This window comes from Scyliorhinus torazame, chromosome 4, assembly GCF_047496885.1.
Source record: "Scyliorhinus torazame isolate Kashiwa2021f chromosome 4, sScyTor2.1, whole genome shotgun sequence".
In the NCBI taxonomy this organism is placed as follows: Eukaryota; Metazoa; Chordata; class Chondrichthyes; order Carcharhiniformes; family Scyliorhinidae; genus Scyliorhinus; species Scyliorhinus torazame.
The window spans coordinates 188,827,007-188,848,002 of NC_092710.1; the positions used below are offsets into that span (position 1 = coordinate 188,827,007).

General features: G+C 45.8%; 1 protein-coding gene across 4 annotated transcripts in view; it reads left to right on the forward strand.

The window, feature by feature from the left end:
- The first annotated feature begins 301 nt into the window (after positions 1-301).
- mpv17 (mitochondrial inner membrane protein MPV17) overlaps positions 302-20,996 on the forward strand; it is a 95,860-nt gene continuing 75,165 nt past the window's right edge. The window contains exons 1-2 of one of the 4 annotated variants that reach the window (XM_072499016.1): positions 302-398; positions 1,618-1,698. In XM_072499016.1, the coding sequence (XP_072355117.1) occupies positions 1,626-1,698 (73 nt within the window). In that variant the 5' untranslated portion in view covers positions 302-398; positions 1,618-1,625. The other 3 variants (XM_072499015.1, XM_072499013.1, XM_072499014.1) reach the window with 3 other exon arrangements.

The following is a 20,996-nucleotide window of genomic DNA, read 5'->3' on the forward strand; positions in this document are numbered from 1 at the left end:
GGGGGGCAGAGGGAGAGAGTTGGGGCTCGGGGGGCAGAGGGAGAGAGTTGGGGCTCGGGGGGCTGAGGGGGAGAGTTGGGGGGCTGAGGGGGAGAGTTGGGGGGCAGAGGGAGAGAGTTGGGGCTCGGGGGGCTGAGGGGGAGAGTTGGGGGGCTGAGGGGGAGAGTTGGGGGGCAGAGGGAGAGAGTTGGGGCTCGGGGGGCAGAGGGAGAGAGTTGGGGCTCGGGGGGCAGAGGGGGAGAGTTGGGGCTCGGGGGGCAGAGGGAGAGAGTTGGGGCTCGGCGATGCTTCAGTTGTTGGGCGGGTTCTCTGGGGCGGTCAGGTTTCAGCTGCTGGTCACGTGGTGCCAGCGGAAGTGACGTGGAGGCGGTGAAGTTGTTACCGGAGATCCAGGCCAGGTTTGTCGCAGTTTTGTCGCTTGTGTGATTAGGTCTTGTTGGAGTGCGGTCCCCGGCAACACGGGCCGATGCCTTTTTATTATCATATGCAAGTTTTAAAAGAAAGCAGCGTTGGTAAATTGGGTAATAACTGTGAAGATGAAGTGACAGCCGCAGGGGGAGAAGTTGTGGAAGCCCGTGAGCCTTCACTGTCTCGTCAAACAGATCGGCAGCACATTTAAAACCAGGCAGCTCGCGCCTTGAGGCTTATTTTTTAAAAAAGATTTTAAAAAGCTTGCACCACACTCTGGGGTAGTGAATTCCACATATACACAAATCTTTGGGAGAAGTTGTTTCTTCTCACCTGTGTTTTAAATTTGCTACCTCGCAACTTAAGGCTATGACTTCTCATTCTAGAATGCCCCACAAGAGGAAGCATCTGCTCCACGTCTACTTTATCCATACCTTTAATCATCTTGTTTAATCTTGTTTCAATTTGATCTCCCCTCACTCTTCTAAACTCTACAGAGTATAGGCCTAAACTGTTCAATCTCTCATTATACGACAGACCCCTCATCTCTGGATCCATTTGGTGAACCTCCTCTGAACTGCCTCAATGCCACGACAGCTATCCTTATTTAGTGTGACAAAAAGAAGTAGCATACAAATTGCATGTCCATATTACTCCGTTTGGTTAATTAACACTAATGTATTGTTCAAAACTCTAGTTAAATGAAAAAAGGCCATCATTCACCCCTAACGTCAGTGCCAACTCGACCTTCCGCACTTTGCAGGGTTTCCGGTTCTTCATTTTTATTTCATATTTCCTGCCTCTGCAATATTTTGCTTTTTATTTTAATGTAGAGAGTTTCTAGCTAAGCTTACATACAATATGCTTTTGTGCCATGTGGAAAGTAATGCAAACATGTAAGAAATAATTAAAGCAAAATCTTACACATTGTGACCTCTGACATTTTTACATTGTTATTGTACTCAACTGTATTATATTCACATAGGCACCACAACCTGGGTTATTTAAAGAGGGTCCTTTGCAGAAGATACATTTGTTTAAAAACATTATAAGTGGATTTCTATTTGAATTTTGTTGCAGAAATTGACAACCATTTGAGTATAATCTTGTTATGCAGTTACTGTAGTGCTTGTATATTTTAGGAAGAAATGCCCCTCAACTATTGTAAACATGATATGAACAAGTGTCGTGATTACTTTTTCTTCACAGATTTGAAAATGGCAAATCCTTTTCGAATCTATCAGATGATGATGAGTAAACATTCTTGGAAAGTCCAAATACTGACTGCTGGTAAATAATTTTGGTTAATGATGCTCAAGTGATTTCAGTTTCATCAGAATTTCAATTGATCCACACACCAAGCAGATTGTGTGGTCACCCAACCTGTATAGTTGGAACTGGTTTGGATTTTAGGGATACAGAATAGTGATTGGTGGAAACACAGTATCTGCACAGATGTAAAACAACAAAGTCTGAACAGAAATTGTTAAAATGTTAGTCGATCTCCTCTGGTATTGCATGTGGATGGGAGATTGGTCAAGACTTCAATGTTCAAACAAACAAAAGAACAAAGAAATGTACAGCACAGGAACAGGCCCTTCAGCCCTCCAAGCCCGTGCCGACCATGCTGCCCGACTAAACTACAATCTTCTACACTTCCTGGGTCCGTATCCCTCTATTCCCATCCTATTTATGTATTTGTCAAGATGCCCCTTAAATGTCACTATCGTCCCTGCTTCCACCACCACCTCCGGTAGCGAGTTCCAGGCACCCACTACCCTCTGCGTAAAAGACCTTCAATCCAAGAAGGTTTAGAATATAGGGAAAGCAGATGGGAGGAGGGCTGAAGGATGAGGGAAGGAGAAAAGGTGAAAGTGGAACAGGAGGAATATGTTTGGGATTGGAGGTTGATGGAAGAAATAACAAGGAAACTACCTCAGTGAGCGATTGTGCCCCAACTCTAAATTCTTCCCGGTCAGGGGCGAGGATCTAAATCTTTCCTTTCCCCAGGTTGAGAATTATTTCCAATGAGAGGTGACAAGCTATTCTTTCCCAGCAGCAAGCAATCTAATTGTGATGTGGGTGGGGGAAATGAGCGGGGCAGGATATTGAAGTAATCTACTGGTTCTCTTGCCCATGGCTCTTTATTGTGGCTTTGAAGAGCTGTCGGTTTCTTCCACTGCATTTTATAATGACACCTTGGTAAAGCCCATCTCAGGAATTTATTTTTACATCAATACGTGTTGTGTGGAGGGCCATTGGAGAGGGTGTGAGGGATCATCTTTCTGACAGTACTGTCAGATTACAAATAGCTATTGGGCACCTCTTCACTGCAAGAATTCCCTGTTTATGCCTTGGAACTGATGTGACTGAGTGTTATTCAGAAGATTATAGTCAATGCTGGTAGTTTCTGGGAAGGGAAGCATTGACGATCACAAACTCCATAGCTCAAAACAGAACTTTCAGCCTTTTTTTTAGTGGAGGCCAGCGTTGTATGAGTGTGGGTGTAGCTGAGAAATACACATTTAGTTTTGCTTGAATGTTCTGCCAGGATTCTTCTTCATAGAATCCCTACTGTGCAGAAGGAGGCCATTTGGCCCATCGAGTCTGCACTGGCCCCTGGAAAGAGCACCCTAACTAAGCCTGTGAGGCAGCAGTGCTAACCTCTGTGCCACCCATGTTTGTTCTCATGAGGAGAGGACATCTGCTCTGAGAATTACCAGGCTCCTGTAGAGCCACTGATAGTAGATCTGTGGGGCTTGGGCTAATTTACTGAAATTGAATTGCAATGTTTGGCAGTGTATGTTAGCTGTTGGCTTTCTACCTAACATTGTCATGAAACTTTTACAGTGCAATTTGCCCTTTCACAATGCCACCTACAGGCGTAACTGTTGACCGTCTCACAATTTGTTGATGCATATACAGGTTTTGATTTTTTTTTAATGTAGAGTATCCAATTCTTTTTTTTCCAATAAAGGGGCAATTTAGCGTGGCCAATTCACCTACCCTGCACATCTTTTTGGGTTGTGGGTGTGACACCCACACAGACAAGGGGAGGATGTGCAAACATGTACTGTTTGATATAATCTTTATTAGTATCACAAGTAGGCTTACATTTAACACTGCAATGATGTTACTGTGAAAATCCCCTAGTCGCCACACTACGGCGTCTGTTCGGTACACTGATGGAGAATTCAGAATGTCCAATTCACCTATGCACGTCTTTCGGGACTTGTGGGAGGAAACCGGGGCGCCTGGAAGAAACCCACGCAGACACAGGGAGAATGTGCAGACTCCGCACAGACTGTGACCCAAGCCGGGTCCTGATATGGGACATGGAATCTTGCAACCTATTCAGCATGTTGTTGCCTTTTTTACCTACTGTATATATGGCAATCAATAAGGTTGCCCTTCTTTCTTTGGATATCAATATTATATTGCTCAGAGTCGCCTTGTATCAAATGATACCACCACAAGGTTCAACTGGATATCAATCAAAGAGCCAAACACCAGTTAGTTAGTTCAAGGTCAAGGGTACATTATTTACACACACAATTAATCATGCAACATAAACACTACTAGTTAAACTACACCTATCGACTATGACAACCTGTACTTAACTTCAGGCACCCGGCTTAGGTCAGAGGAACAGTGGCCATTCGAATCTGGATCTATCGGGTCTGGAGAAGTCACTGCTGCTCAGCTGGGCTCATCCGTCTGGTGGCGGCTGTTGAACTTGAACTTGCTTCTGGTGGTGCTGCACTTGGAAATAGACGTTGCCGGAGCGCTAGGTCCAAGAGAGGCCAAACACATGGTGGTCTCGCTTTTTATCCTTGGGGGTTTTCGTGCTCTTTTGGACGGTCCTTCATTTGGATCCCACTAATTGGGTAATTCTTGATCACTGTGTTCGATTCAAACCAATAAAGAGGCGGTGCCTTGATGGCTGGGCGTGTCCTAAGCGGTCATTGACCCCGTTGTTTACGCTTCCCGAGTACAGGGAGTGGCGCTGAAATGTCTGGGGTTGTATCGGTCGCTCAAGTATCAGTCCTTTGTCTGGCAGAGATGGGCCATCAAATGCTAATCGGTTGGGGGTTTCGATACCATCTGGATTCCTCGCTCACAAATATACATTCAGGCTCTGAGCCTGCCTGAATCTCGCATTGTCCATTTTTCCCATTATGCTTTGCGACCTTCCCTGTTCCTTATTGTAAGTGGCCATCCCAGATGGCTACAGTCCTTCCTCTTGATCCTCAACGTGAAGCGTGAAGGATCACACTGCGATCTTCTCCTGTTCTCTGACATGCCGGGTACCCTCAATCAAGGACAGGTTCTATCCTACTCTGTCCTATGGGTCAAAATATTTCCCTAAGTTTTCCTAATACAACACATATCTCTAAAAATTCTAAGGGGGCCACTATAACATTCGAACATACATTTCAATCTCTTTACACAAAAAGGGGAACCTCTAACTGTCCTTAACTAAACTACACTCATGCCGCTATCTAATAACCAAAGAATGTATATTACAATACAAGATACACAATTGCAGCATCACATTCCTACTTATCTCTAATGTCCATATACAAAGAAAGTAACTTTATTAAAAAACAACCGCGGAATTTATTAGGGAGGAAGGGTTCAGAAAGAGTGTGGGGTTTGCTGGAGTCCGAGGAAAGGGGCTTTATGTGTGTATACTGGAGGGCGGAAGGCTCTCCTTCGCAATTTCCGAAGTCTGCTCATCTGGATGACACTGCAAAGTATAGCTATAACCAGTAGGGCTTCTACTGTGTACGAAAGGGACTACCATTTTATGATATCACACCATGTGGGGGTATCAGTGGCTGTGTCTATGTGTGGTGTAGTGTCCAGGCTAGGGGTGTTGTGTTGGGTGGTCATGTTTAGGGCCTTTGCAGTGAGGGGTGTAGGGGCGGGTAACGCGCACAACTGTACTGATCCAACGACGATCATGATTCAGATCATCAGGTTCATCTTGTCTGTATCTTTCTCTGTCTTCTGGTATATCCATATCTTCCTGGGGGTACAAGCATAATATCTGTTATTATCTTGTTGCTTAATATCTCGTTTGTCTGTCTGTTTCTCCTTAACGTCAATTTCCCATTTAGAATCGTCACCATGTGTGACTCCCTCATTTTTTTTTTTAAACAACCATTTGGGAGACAAGACATCTGAAAGAAAATTCTGTCACAGTGCGAGCACTCTCGCAGCCTGTGTTTGATGGGCTGAGTGGGCGGACAATTTCTCCATCCGGTGCAAACTTGTTTCAACCAAGTGTTTTGAACATGTAAATAGCAGGTGGGGGATAGCAACCGAAGGGTCGCCGGAAAGGGGACAAAAGTTGTGGCAAAAGTGCATTATTTAAACCACAGTTGTAAAAAGAACAGCAAAAGAGTTTTGAAAAGAATTCTACGAATGGGGTGCCTATGAGCCGCGGCAGGGCAAGAATGGGTGGAATCCCTGGGTAGGGCGGTGATCAGTGCCGTTGCTCCACTACCTGAGCTTGCCTGACCAAATACATAGGGGGTCCTTAGGTAGGGTGGGGATAAGTGCCGTTACTCCACTGCCTGAGTGACCTTCCAAGAGCGGTATGAATTTGAGTATATATGGGCTTCAGCAAACTTGTGCCTTTAACTGCCATGTGGCGTCAGAGGAATAGTCACAACCGTATCAAGAAACGTGCCTGGGGTCGACACACAAAGTTGTACAAGAGAGAGAACATTCAACATTAAAAAATAAACTAAAGAAGAAAGCGGGCAGGTTCCATCAGAGTGTAGGACACCGTAAATCTCAATCGGTTCCTTTCTCTCATCATTTGGACACCTCCAGGTTCCATTCCAAAAAGGGTCTCAAAGGGGTTAGCATGGTGGGAGTCAGACTCTGAGTCATCACCACCTCCCGGGTGCCAAACTCATGCCTGGAGTTTGCGTGCCCATGCAGCGTGTACCGATGTGGGGTCCATCTCGTCGTTCCATGTCAGACGACAGGAATTATCGCGGTGCAAATGTTTTGAATTCTGTAGGGCGGTAGGGGCAAGGGGGGTGTCGCTATCGTCGGGTGGTGGGTCAGGTTCTGGTAACAGCAAATAGATTGTCTCTGAGGGGCTGAACATATCGTGGTCAATGTCACTGGGGTTGTAGTAACTGGGGCCTGGTCTGTGTTTCCATTGTTCGGGTCTATCAAGGGCATCCTTTGTGCTTTCGCTGTCGCTATTGCTAGCGGCCGAATCAAATGTTGGGGTGAAATTGGACTCCGGGGACGGAGTCAGGGTCGTGCTGTGCTGGCTGGGGGAGGACTGGATTGGGTTGTCAGTGGGCAGGTCTCTGTTGTCTGCCATTGCCAATGAGAGGTGGTGTGAGTGGCTGCACTGCGTTCCATAAACCTTAAGCTGGGTTATATGGAACCATCCTGATTTTCCATTAGGATATGTGATCTTGTAAACTGAGGGGCTTACTTTATCGGAAATTGAGTAGGGTCCTGCAAATTTGGGGGAGTGGAATGAACTAGGATTGTACAGGGAGGTCATGATTGCTGTCCGACTATACTCTGTTGGGTGTACTGTCTTATCAAAGCAGGCCTTACTCTGCTTTCGTCTAGCGCCTAGTTGAACAGCTGCAGCGAGCTGTGCTGCTTTAATATTCTCCAACATGTTTTGGACCACTTTTTCGTGGGTAAGTGCGGTGATGCGGGGCTGGCCAAATCAAGTCCAAATAAATATTTGTTAACCTTCACGGGCCGTCTGGTCATGAGGGTATGGGGGATGTAACCTGTCAAAATCGACACCGTGTTTCTAATAAACATCAGTGCGAATGGGAGCACTGTGTCCCATGTCGTATTCTGCTGCTGTACCATCTTCCAAAGTGGTGCCTTTAGTGTCCGATTCATGCGTTCCACAATGCCGCTGGACTGCAGGTGATAGGCAATGTGAACTTCTGTTTTATGCCAAAAATCATCAGGATATTTTTCATAACTCTTGCCTGTGAAGTGTGAACCTTGGTCTGACTCAATACAACGGGGGAGTCCCCATCTAGTGAAAATGTGCTCAGTTAGAATTTTTGCCGTGGCTTTGGCCGTATTTGTTCTTGAAGGGAATGCTTCTCCCCATTTCGTGAAGGTGTCGATGATGATCAACACATATTTGCATCCATTTCTGCAGGGGGGGAGGGGATCAATATAGTCTAACTGCAAGTTCGTCCATGGGCCATTTACAGGGTGGGTGTGTCTTAGCTGACCTTTCTTTGCATATCTGTCCGGGTTGTTCTGGGCGCAAATCAAACAATTCTCAATGTAATGGGTTACGTCGGTTTTTAAATCGGGCCACCAGCAGAGAGGCTTGAGGTGGGCAAGGGTGGATTCTATCCCTCGGTATCCGTCGTGGAATTGGCAAATCATCTGGTTCCTGTCCTGGGTGGGAACCACATAAATACCATCCTTTAAAATGATTCCCTCATGAATTGTTAAAGTGTCTTTAAACTTATCGTAGGGAGCTGGGAAGTCTCCTTTTAAAATTTCCTTTTGTGTCTCATCTTTTTGTGCTTGGGCTAAGTCTTGAATGTTGGTCTGTGAGACCTGAGCCGCGTGTACTGGGGCACTCTCAGGGGGTTGCCAAAAGTGGCCATGTCATGAGCCTGCTTTCGCTAGGGCGTCTGCTTTCATGTTACCGGGTGGGGAGGAACGATGGTGGCTTCTAACTTTTATGATTCCGTATTTTCTACCTTTCGCTGTCTGGAGGATGTATTTGAGTAATGGCGCTGAGGGTAGGGGTTTTCCGTCAGCGGATATAAATCCTCTAGATTCCCACAGGGGCAGGAATTCTGTTGGGCTGTTGCAGACATGCAAACTGTCCGAATATATGTCTGCTGGGGCCGGGAACGAATCGGGGTCCTGGACAATGTAAACAATGGCTGCTAACTCGGCTGCCTGCGAACCTAAATGTCGAGGCAACCTTAATGAGATTTCCTCTAAAGCGCGTCCTCTACATAGATTCCACATCCTGTGATTCTTTTTCCATCAAGAACTGTGGAGGAGCCATCTGCATAAATTTTTAGAGCTTTGTCTGTGGGCTGGGTCGTCTGTGGTCGGGTTGCCTGTCTTTCTCGGTACCGATTTGGGAACAAAGCCTGTGCTGTGCTTGGCTGCAATGATCTCGCACTCATGTGGGGTTCCTGCAGAGTGTAAATTGTCGACCAGAAACGTGTGCTTCTTTGTCCGTTTTACAGTAATGTCGCGTCCTTTTAGGAGTAGGGTCCAGCACGCTGCTCGAATTTGGTTTACTGTGCCGTCTTTTAATCTACCGTCTAATAAAAGCTGTGTTGGAGTGTGCTCGGTCAAAATTGTTACGGGTTTGAGTCCTGTTATGTACGAGAAGTACTGTACCACCCAGAAAACTGCGAGCAGGTGCCTTTCGCAGGCTGAAAATCCCTGCTCTACGGGGTCTAAAACTCATGAGGCATAGGCTACGGGTCCTAAACGATTGTGCCTGTCCTGTAGGAGTACGGCCGAAAGGGTTCGGTCGGTGGTCACTACCTCTATCGCGTATGGGGGGGGTGAGGATCTGGGGCCTGCAAAGCGGGAGCTGTGCTTCGGGCGCGTTTCAATGTGTCTACAGCATCCGTGTGCTGTGGAAGCCATTTCCATGGGGCCTGTTTCTTAAGGAGCTCGGAAAGTGGAGCTGCTTCTGTGGCGAAACCGCCTGTGGTTCCTGCAGTAACCGACCAGTCCTAAAAATGATCGGAGTGCTGTAACATTTTGGGGCAAGGGCAATTTTACAATTGAATCTATCCGTTTCTGTTCTATTTCACGCTTACCATCCGTGAGGGCCGTGCCTAAGAAAGTGACCTTTTCCTGGAGAAGGTGGGCCTTTTTGGGTTAATTTTGCATCCAATTTCTTTTGAGGAGTCCTAATAATTCCGAAAGAAGTGAAATGTGCTCTTCCTTGGTGTCAGTCTATAGGATCAAGTCGTCCACATACTGAACGAGGCATTCAGATCGGGAAAATTTTGATAATCCGTTTGCCAATTGTCTGTGAAAAATGGAGGGGAGTTGTGGAAGCCTTGTGGAAGGCACGTCCACGTGTACTGCTGTCCCTGGAAAGTGAACGCAAATTTGTACTGGCACTTTTTATCCAACGGAATGGACCAAAAGCCATTGCTAATGTCCAAAACAATGAAAAATTTTGACTGGAGTCCCTGTTTTAACATGGTCTCGGAACTCATGGCAACGGTGGGGGCTGCTACCGGAGTCACTTTGTTTAATTGCCTATAATCAATGGTCAGTCGCCATGAACCATCTGGTTTTCTTACGGGCCAAATTGGGGCATTGTTCGTTGATGCTACGGGCCGAATTACTCCTTCATCCAATAAACTCTGGATTACTTTGGCTATCCCCGAACAGGCGCCGGAATGTGGTGACTAGGGGCTTTTCACAGTAACTTCATTGAAGCCTACTTGTGACAATAAGCGATTTTCATTTTCATTTCTCCCTCGGCTTGCTGTGGAAAACCGTATTGTTTCTGGGTCTTAGGATCGGGACCTGTAATGGTGGCCACTCCTGGGATCTTACCGCAGTCGTGCTTGTGTTAGGCAAACGATGCTTTATGTCTTTTCAAGACTTCCCTAACCGTTTTGTCTGTGGTAATGGTTTGTGGATCAAACCAGTACTCTCCCACTGAGCTAATCCTGTGTGCATAGTCTCCCACTGTGAGCGTGGCGGGGGCTCGTGCTGCTTTGGCCATTTTCCACACATTTATTTACGGGGTCCAAAGAAAGGTTGTGTAAACTCATAAAATCTATTCCCAAGATGTGTTCTGCTGTCTGGGGTAAATCGACCAAAACGACTGAGTGTTTCGTTTTGCCGATCTGGACATCCACAGGGGCCGTAATGTGTCCCTGCTGGAGGTGACCTGTAAAGCCACTAAGGGTAATGGTGTCTGTAGTGGGCCGTATATCTCGCTGGTACATCGTGGAGGAGTTTAACATGATTCGGGACCCTCCTGTGTCCCAAAGGAACTCTACTGGGTGTCCCCGGACTGTGCCTGCAACTACCGGTCTTCCAGACTTCCCAAAGGGTACCGCAGACCCAAGTTGGGGAGTCCAAACACACTCAATCGGTGCCATTTATGGCCAAATTATCTGATCGGGCACTAACGCTGTGGATGGGTCTGGCATTGCTCCTACGGGGGGGCATTTGTGGGCTGATTCCGTTGCTGTTTCGGGGGGGCTTGACATCCTTCTGCTTAATGCCCTTTCTGTCCGCAATTGTAGCATCCCTGCGCTTCAGGGTGCTGTGTTACTTCTGTCTTCATTTACCCATGCGGGGTCTTGGTGTGCCCTTACTGGATTCATGTTGGCGCCTACTCTTTCTTGGTCTGTCTTTTTCTGTAGGGACTGTTCCCAAGCTCTAGATAATCGTTTCAGTACCCACACTTCATTGTGTGCCGGGTTTGAGGGGTCGTAGTTGGCACATACCTTTTGTCCTGCCTCCGTGGCATGGGAGACTAGAATACGGGTCCATTTGGCCGTATTGTCTACCAATACGGGCTATATCACCGAATACAGCGGTGAAGTGGATCCAGAGGCGTCCAGCAAATGCTGTTGGATGCTCTCCCTTTTTCTGTCTGCACCGCTTGAGTCCTTCTACCGGATCTCCTCTATTGTAGCCAATGGTGTCTAAAATGGCTGTTTTCGTATCTTGGAGGCTACCTCCTCCTACATTTTGTGGGTCGGGAAGGGATGAACTAACCGACGGGTCTAGGCTCATCACTATGAGCTTTACCTCTTCCTGCTCGTCCAGACCGTACATGACGGTCTGTTGCCTAACTCGTTCAAAAAAGTGGTGTGGGTCTCATGTGGGGTGAAAAGCTTCAATTTTATCACGGGCATCTCTTAACTGGGTGATGGTTAGTGGGGTGGTGTACACAAAATCGGGTTGGCCTTCTGTTGTTACTCTACGCTGTGTGGTGATGGGATTCATTGGGTTGGGTTCTGCCTGTGCAGTCGGTGGTGCGGGTGCTTTTCTTTTCGGGGCCTGGGGGGCTCTATTCTGACTTTCTGTCTCGTTCACGTATCGTTGGGCTGTTTCACTAAGTGATCTAGCTGTGGCCCAAAGGTATCTCTGAACCCGTTCTGAACGGATTGCAATCTTGCAATTTGCTGCCTGCACTTGGCATGGTCCACCGAACTCTGCCTCTGTTCTGTGGTGGAACTGTGGAGTGCTCGTAGGGTTGCCTTTAAATCTTCACATAGTTTTCTCAACTGTTCCGCTTGGTTCTCTGTTTCCTCTCTTCACCACACGTTGCGTGTCCTGGTAGGCCTTATCGTATTGAATCTGAAAGCTGCTTAGGTGGGCGAAACAAGATTGGTGTGCCCCCTTGACATCAGCCATCTCCTTGTCCTTCGCCGCTAGCTGCTCTTGGAGTTGCTCGTTTAATCTCTCACATTCGCTAACATTTCCCTCTCTACTCCTCTTTCCGCAAGCTGTCTACGGAGCGTCCTTACGACCTCCTATGTGCCAAGCAGGACACGATTGCCATCGGCTTACGAACTCTACTCAAATTCTTCTTGTCGATCTCGGTCAGGCTGTCCCACCAAGTCTGTCCTATGCTGCCAGGACCTGTTTCCTCATTCGCACAAAATTCCCACCATAGGGGCCATCCTTTCCCCTTTAGGTATTTCCTAATCTCTTCTTCCCATACGGGACACTGTTCTGCTCTGTTGGCCGCTGCGACCTCAGGCTCTTATGGATGCATAAGACGTTCCATTGCCTTCATGGCCATCCCTATAATTATCTCTGTCTCTACGGGGAATTTGGAACAAGGGGGGAATAAAGTGGTGGTGCAAACACGGGTACGGCTCAAGCTATTTTCCGGTTTACGCAACTCCCGAAAGTTTCACGCAACAAAATCTATCGAGGTGACTTATATCCCTTTGTTAGTCCGCATGCAAATTACACACTTCCGGATTCTGGAGGTTTGATCGATACTGGTTTCGCTTCTAGTTTCTTTTACTTTCCCAATTTGTATTCTAATTCAATCGTTTTGTGCGTTTTCTTGGAGTGACACGGTCACTTCTGGGTCGAATCCTGTCAGATGTCGCCAATAACTGTTGCCTTTTTTACCTACTGAAAATATGACAATCAATGAGTTTGCCCTTTCTTTGGATATCAATATTATATTACTCAGAGTCACCAGGTATCAAATGATACCACCACAAGGTTCAACTGGATATCAATCAAAGAGCCAAACACCAGTTAGTTAGTTCAAGGTCAAGGGTACTTTATTTACACACACAATTAGTCATGCAACATAAACACTACTAGTTAAACTACACCTATCGACTAAGACAACCTGTACTTAACTTCAGGCACCCGGCTTAGGTCAGAGGAACAGTGGCCGTTGTTCAATTCTGGATCTATCGGGTCTGTAGAAGTAACTGCTGCTCAGCATGGCTCATCTGTCTGGTAGCGGGCATTGAACTTGAACTTGCTTCTGGTGGTGCTGCAATTGGAAATAGATGTTGCCGGAGCGCCAGGTCCAAGAGAGGCCGAACACATGGTGGTCTCGCTTTTTATCCTTGGGGGTTTTCGTGCTCTTTTGGACGGTCCTTCAGTTTGGACCCCACTAGTTGGGTAATTCTTGATCACTGTGTTCGATTCAAACCAGTAAATGGGCAGGTGCCTTGATGGCTGGGCGTGTCCTAAGCGGTCATTGACTCCGTTGTTTACGCTTCCCGAGTACAGGGAGTGGTGCCGAAATGTCTGGGACTGTATCGGTCGCTCAAGTATCAGTCCTTTGTCTGGCGGAGATGGGCCATCAAATGCTAATCGGTTGGGGGTTTCGATACCGTCTGGATTCCTCGCTCACAAATATACATTCAGGCTCTGAGCCTGCCTGAATCTCGCATTGTCCATTTTTCCCGTTATGCTTTGCGACCTTCCCTGTTCCTTACTTTAAGTGGCCATCCCAGATGGCTACAATGTTTATTGTAGTTCAATGCAATTAAAGTTTGACATTTTCGTGTTCCATACTTTTTAAAGTTAAGATAGTATGATGTTGGATAAAGTAAATATGTGATGGAGGTATACTTCATACTTACTCTGTGGAGCTAGGTATCAATTACCTAATTAATTTTTCGGGATTGGCATCTTTTTTAAACTGGTTTTCATCCGGTTCCAAATTATTTTCTGTTCAATTGATTGGCAGAAACAATTATTTCCCTTTTTTAAAGAAAGGAAACCTTTTTCAGCCTCAATTCCTTGTCCAAGAAGAACTACAAAATGTTATGTACAGTAGTGTCAATGTTCGTCATTTTTTCCCCCTAAAATACATTGACAGAAATGCTGTTTGTTCTCCCGGATGTTGTCTTAACTTGCCCTCGATGTTTATCTTGGATTGGGTGGTTGTGGCAGTGTAAACTGGTGGCTTACCTGTGTTCTGTGCCATTGCAACTAAACAAACTTTAACTCTATTTAAATGCTGATTTCCATTGGGCTTGTCATGAATAGCTAAGTGTTGCAATGACACCATATTTACCAAAATACTGAGTAAACAGCTTCACCAGAATGATATACAGCCAAGCTTTTACTGTACTTGATAAGGGGTAGTTCAAATATTGTGGTGTTTATTTTTCTCCTACCACTTCAAATTGCTGTACTCCTGACAACCTGTGTCCAAAGGTTACTTACATGGCAACAGTTTCTACTGACTTTGTATTGGTATCTGAAAGTGAAAAGTTTGGGATGTTTGTTGTGTGAAAAAGGAATTTTGTAATAATTGTGTGATATTTGACGACTACCATCTGTGGGAAACAAATCAGTGACACGTGGTGTGTCGGAGAATAAGGGTGCTTTTGAAGTGAGCAATTAAAAAAAAAAAATAGGAACAGAGGTAGAATATTTACATATCCGTTGTGCATTTTTAAAATAAAAAAAAATAAAAAAATTTAGAGTACCCAATTCATTTTTTCCAATTAAGGGGCGATTTAGTGGGGCCAATCCACCTACCCTGCACATCTTTTTGGGTTGTGGGGGCGAAACCCACGCAAACACGGGGAGAATGTGCAAACTCCACACGGACAGTGACCCAGAGCCGGGATCGAACCTGGAACCTCGACGCCGTGAGGCAACAGGGCTAACCCACAGCGCCACCGTGCTGCCCTTCTGTTGTGCATTTTAAGTGGATGCTCATGGGGCCCACATGCAGAGGCATCAATCTGGTCTGCAGGAAGCAAAGAAGGCTCCTGAAATGAGCACTCCCGCCGTCATCAGAAATGTGTAGAATTGCTACAGTGCAGGAGGAGGCCATTCGGCCCATCGAGTCTGCACTGAAAATCTGAAAGAGCACCTACCCACTCCCTGTAACTCCACCTAACCGTTGGACACTGAAGGGTAATTTTATCATGGTCAGTCCACCTAACCTGCACATCTTTGGACTGTGGGAGAAAACCGGAGCACCCGGAGGAAACCCACGCAGACATGGTGAGAATGCGTTGAAACGCACTTGTGAATTTATTTGTTTGTCAGGTCAGACTTGCTGATGGTAATAATATTTGCAACAAGAATCATGAACAGTGTCCCCAACCACATCAGAAATCATCTGAGAATGATGACAGTCTAATGACAAAGTTAGGGATGGGTTAACCAGAAATGCTGAGAGTTCTTTAATTTTCAAAACATTTTGGATGACCTGCAATGATCGTTCTATTTGCTATTCCGTCTGGTCCTTGTTTGTGGGGACCAGTGCTGAACAGCGCTTGCCCGAGGTCTCTGAGGCGAAAGGGATGAATCCCAAAGCCTCGGGTACCTCTGGAATCTGCACACCGGGAGTGAGGTTTACTGCCTCACTCTAATATGCAGATTTGCCAAAATGTGGTCCCACCCACAATGGGCAGGATTTACATCCTGTTGGATTTTGCTAGGCACTGCGTGCCGTTAGATCCCGGGAGCGGGGTCTGCTGGCTTTTATCGGTCAGGCTGCACACAGCAAGCTGCTTTTCTGGCGCAGCCTGAATATTGGAATTGAGGTCCCATGTCCAACTGGGTATCATTTTACTCTTATTTACTAATCAGAAATATAATCAGCCATATATAACATTTGTGGCTAATGCATTGGAGTGAGTAAATGAGAAAGGAAAAGAGTTTTTCAAAACTGGACGGGACTGGAGAAGAATAGAAAAGCAAGAAAAGGAATGAGAGAATGACCAAAGACGAGTGTCTTTTTTATTATTCCTGTTTACTTTAAATATTAGCAAAATCAACTTCTAACATTTTTATTGCAGTAGTGCTTGTTTCAGATTTTCAATGTGCTAACTTAAAACTTAAGAAAGATGTTCAGTTCAGTGAGGCTGATTTTCATGTTAAGAGTTGAAGGAGCAGCGTATGTCCTTGCTTCTCACTTTCTGGCTTATCCCTCTCTTTGTTTCTTCCTTTCTCTCCATTCTTTTCCCCTTTGCATGGCACAACAGATTTTCATGGGGATGAAAAGAAATGGAGAAGGTACGTAATCAAGGCTCAACTGATTCAGGTGCTGCCAATTGCATGTTTAGCAGGAAAGGATTCTTCACTAGCCTTGTCTGGTCCTAATTTAAATTCCGTTTTAATTAATACTAAAACCAATGCCAAGGCATTCTATTTTCAGCTAGTGAATGGGGGAAAACACGACCGTCATATTGCAATCGTGTAAATTTGTCACAAAAGCTGAGGTTATGTGTGGCATCACCAACCGTTGGTTCTGCTTTGCACACCACAGCAGCTGTTGCCATTACAAGCTCAACAGGAATACTCCAACGTGCCAATTTAATAGGTATAATAGCTGGCCCAAGGCAATCCAGATTACTGTATTATTTATTGTTTTACCTTTTCTTTTCTTTCATTCTTTCTTTCGCTCTCTCTCTCACATATATACAGTCTTTCCAAGACAATCTTGATGGCTTAATTATGACATTTATGGCTCTGGTTCAAGGCACGATCTGGAGACTTTGAACACATAATCTAGATGACCGTACTCTAGATGCTGAGAGAATGCTGTTGAATAGTGTCAGCTATAAGATGATGTGTTAAACCAATGTCTCACCTGCCCTCTCGTGTGGATGTAAACGATCCCATGAGAAAATCAGGAGTCCTGTTTTTCCTAACCCCCCATGCTGACATTTACTTCTGAAACAACAACAGATTAGTAATTTATTTATTTTTTGATGATTTTTCCAATTAAGGGGCAATTTAGCGTGGCCAACCCACCTACCCTGCATATCTTTGGGTTGTGGGGTAAACTTCACATGGAAAGTGACCTAGGGCTGGGATCGAACCCGGGTTCTCGCCACCATGAGGACACGTCGCCACCGCGCCGCCCCGATTATCTGGTACTTTACTTTATGTACTAACAAATGGGTTAATGCATTTTCCCACATTTCATCATTAACTCATTTTAAATACGGCAATCACTGTGAAAGTTTAGAAAATGGTGAGGTTATGAAAGGTGCTATATGAATGCAAGTTCATTTTTTTTCAGTGGGACAGTAGAATTATTGGTGTGTGCCCAGTCAGGGAGACAGCACAATCGGCTATAAGAACCAAGGAGATGAATAGAAACACATTAGTTGGAGCGCAGCAATTAGTTTGGACAGTGGGCGGACCTGACGGGATGGACCAGCAGTTGGGCAGGCTGCTAATATTTTTAAAATCTCAGAAAATACAATGCAAAATCATTAAGAATATATCTGCAGGTATACTGTCAAGTTAATAATGTTGGGCCAAGCAATTTCTTTTAAAAACATGTTTTAAAAAAAATTAGGGGCAATTTACCATGGCCAATCCACTTACCCGGCACATCTTTAGGTTGTGGGGGTGAGACCCACGCAGATACGGGGAGAATGTGCAAACTCCACACAGACAGTGACCTGGGGCCGGTATTGAACCCAGGCCCTCAGTGCCGTGAGGCAGCAGTGCTAACCATGACCCAAGCTATTTCATGCTTGAATCGGGGAAGGCAATAATTGCAATTGACTTCATTCAGATTAACAAAACTTCAAAATGTAATAATAATCTTTATTGTGACACATAAGCTTACATTAACATTGCAATGAAGTTACTGTGAAAAACCCCTAAACGCCACACTACGGAGCCTGTTCGGGTACGCAGGGAGAATTCAGAATGTCCAATTCACCCAATAAGCATGTCTTTCGAGACTTGTGGGAGGAAACCGGAACACCTGGAGGAAACACATGCAGACACGGGGAGAACGTGCGTACTCCGCACAGACAGTGACCCAAATGAAGCTGGGACCCTGGAGCTGTGAAGCAACAGTGCTAACCACTGTACTACTGTGCCGCCCATAGATCAGATATGCTCTGCTTTGTTCTTGTAAAAATAAACTATAATAATTTAAATGTGAGATTACTGAACTTTACTTAATAACAGCAATAATGTTGCTGTCCTTGTATCTATCGCGCAAATAGATATAAGTGGGTACGATATAATTGGGATTACGGAGACATGGCTGCAGGGTGACCAGGGATGGAAACTGAATGTCCCAGGATATTCAGTATTTAGGAAGGACAGGCATAAAAGAAAAGGTGGTGGCGTGACACTGCTGGTTAAAGAGGAAATTAACACAATAATGAGAAAGGATATTAGCTCTGACTGTGGAGTCTGTATGGGTAGAGTTGAGAAATACCAAGGGGAAAAACATTAGTTAGTGTCATATATAGACCCCCAAACTGCAGTGATGATGTTGGGAACGGCAATGGCATTAAATACAAAATTAGAGATGCACGTAATAAGGGAATATCGGTGATCATGGGTGATTTTTATCTTCACATTGATTGGGCAAATCAGATTAGCCACAATGCGTAGAGGAGGAAATCCTGGAGTATATAGGGCATGGTTTTCTTGACCAATATGTGGAGGAACCATGTAGAGAGCAGGCCATCTTCAACTGGGTACTGTGTAATGAGAAGGGAATCATTGTCAATCTGGCTGTGCGAGACCCCTTGGGGATGAGCGACCATAACATGATAGAATATTTTATCAAGCTGGAGAGTGAAGTAGTTGATTCGGAGACTAGGGTGCTGAATCTTAATAAAGGAAACCGTGAAGATATGCGGCGTGAATTGGCCTTGATAGATTGGGGAGAGTTACTGAAAGGGATGACAGTGGATAGGCAATGGCAAACATTCAAGGAACACATGGAGGAACTACAGCAACTGTTCATTCCTGTCTGGCACAAAAGCAAAGGGGTAAGAGGGCTAATTCATGGCTTACCAAAGAAATTAGAAATAGTATCTGATCCAAGGAAGGAGCATACAGATTGGCCAAGAAAAATAATAGGTCTGAGGATTGGGAGCAGTTTAGAATTCTGCAAAGAAGGACCAAGGGATTGTTTAAGAAGGGGAAAATACAGTACGAAAGTAAGCTTGTAGAGAACATAAAGACTGACACTAAGAGTTTCTATAGATATGTGACGAGAAAGAGATTGGTAAAGACAAATGTAGGCCCCCGACAGACAGAAACAGGGAAATGCATAATAAGGGACAAAGAAATGGCTGAGCAACTGAATACATAGGTTGGTTCTGTGTTCACAAAAGAGGACACAAATCAGGGGTGAAATTCTCCTACCCGCTCCGCCACATTTCTGCCCCGACCGGCCGGCGGGAGTCTCCGTTACACCGGCCGGTCAATGGGGTTTCCCATTGTGGGGCAGCCCCACGCCGTCGGGAAACCCCCGGGCGCCGGCAGAACGGAGACTCCCGCCGGCGGAGAATGACGCCCCAGATCCCAGAAATGTTGGAGACTGAAGGGTTTAGTGAGAGGGAAGAACTGAGGGAGATCAATATTAGTAGAGAAATGGTTCTGGGAAAATTGATGGGATGGTAGGTGGATAAATCCCCAGGGCCTGATAATCTGCATCTCAGAGTGCTTAAGGAGGTGGCTCTGGAAATAGTGGATGCATTGGTGGTCATCTTCTGGGACTCTTATAGAGTCTGGAACAGTCCCTGCAGATTGGAGGGTAGCTAATGTCACTCCAATATTCAAAAAAGGGATGATATCAATAAGTTCCATCCCCACCATCAGACACACCATGGACTACTCTCCAAAATCAGTTGTATTCTTGGACACACTCATCTCCATCAAAGACGGTCACCTCCGCACTTCGCTTTACCACAAGCCCACGGACAACCTCACGATGCTCCACTTCTCCAGCTTCCACCCTGAACACATTAAAGAAGCCATCTCCTATGGACAAGCCCTCCGGATACACAGGATCTGCTCAGACGAGGAGGAGCGTAACAGACATCTACAGAAACTGAAAGATGCCCTCGTACGAACGGGATATGGCGCTCAACTCATTGATCGACAGTTCCAACGCGCCACAGCGAAAAACCGCACCAACCTCCTCAGAAGACAAACACGGGACACAACCGACAGAATACCCTTCGTCGTCCAGCACTTTCCCGGAGCGGAGAAACTACGACATCTTCTTTGCAGCCTTCAATACGTCATCGATGAAGATGAACATCTTGCCAACGTCATCCCCACACCACCACTACTTGCCTTCAAACAACTGCGCAACCTCAAACAAACCATTGTTTGCAGCAAACTACCCAGTCTTCAGAACAGTGACCACGACACCACACAACCCTGCCATGGCAATCTCTGCAAGACGTGCCAGATCATCGACATGGATGCCACCATTACACGTGAGAACACCGCCCACCAGGTACGCGGTACATACTCGTGCGACTCAGCCAACGTTGTCTACCTCGTACGCTGCAGGAAAGGATGTCCCGAAGCGTGGTACATTGGCGAGACCATGCAGACGCTGTGACAACGAATGAACGGACATCGCGCGACAATCACCAGGCAGGAATGTTCCCTTCCAGTCGGGAAACACTTCAGCAGTCAAGGGCATTCAGCCTCTGATCTCCAGGTAAGTGTTCTCCAAGGCGGCCTTCAGGACGCGCGACAACGCAGAATCGCCGAGCAGAAACTAATAGCCAAGTTCCGCACACATGAGTACGGCCTCAACCGGGACCTGGGATTCATGTCGCATTACATTCACCCCCCACCGTCTGGCCTGGGCTTGCGAAATCCTACCAACTGTCCTGGCTTGATACAATTCACACCTCTTTAACCTGGGGTTACCCCTATCTCTGGATATGTAAACACTTAATTAACTGCAAATGTTCGCATTCTAAGCATTTTTTTTGCATCTTTGAATTTGTCTATATATAACATACCTCTTCATTCACCTGAGGAAGGAGCAGTGCTCCGAAAGCTAGTGTTTGAAACAAACCTGTTGGACTTTAACCTGGTGTTGTAAGACTTCTTACTGTGCTCAACCCCAGTCCAACACCGGCATCTCCACATCAAAAAATGGAGGTAGAGAGAAAACAGGGAATTATAGACCAGCAAGCCTAACATCGGTAGTGGGGAAAATTCACAAATCCATTATCAAGGATTTTATAGCGGAACATTTAGTAAGCAGTGGCAGGATCAGTCAGAGTCAGCATGGATTTATGAAGGGAAAATCATGTTTGACAAATCAGTTGGAATTCTTTGAAGATGTAACCAGTACAGTTGAC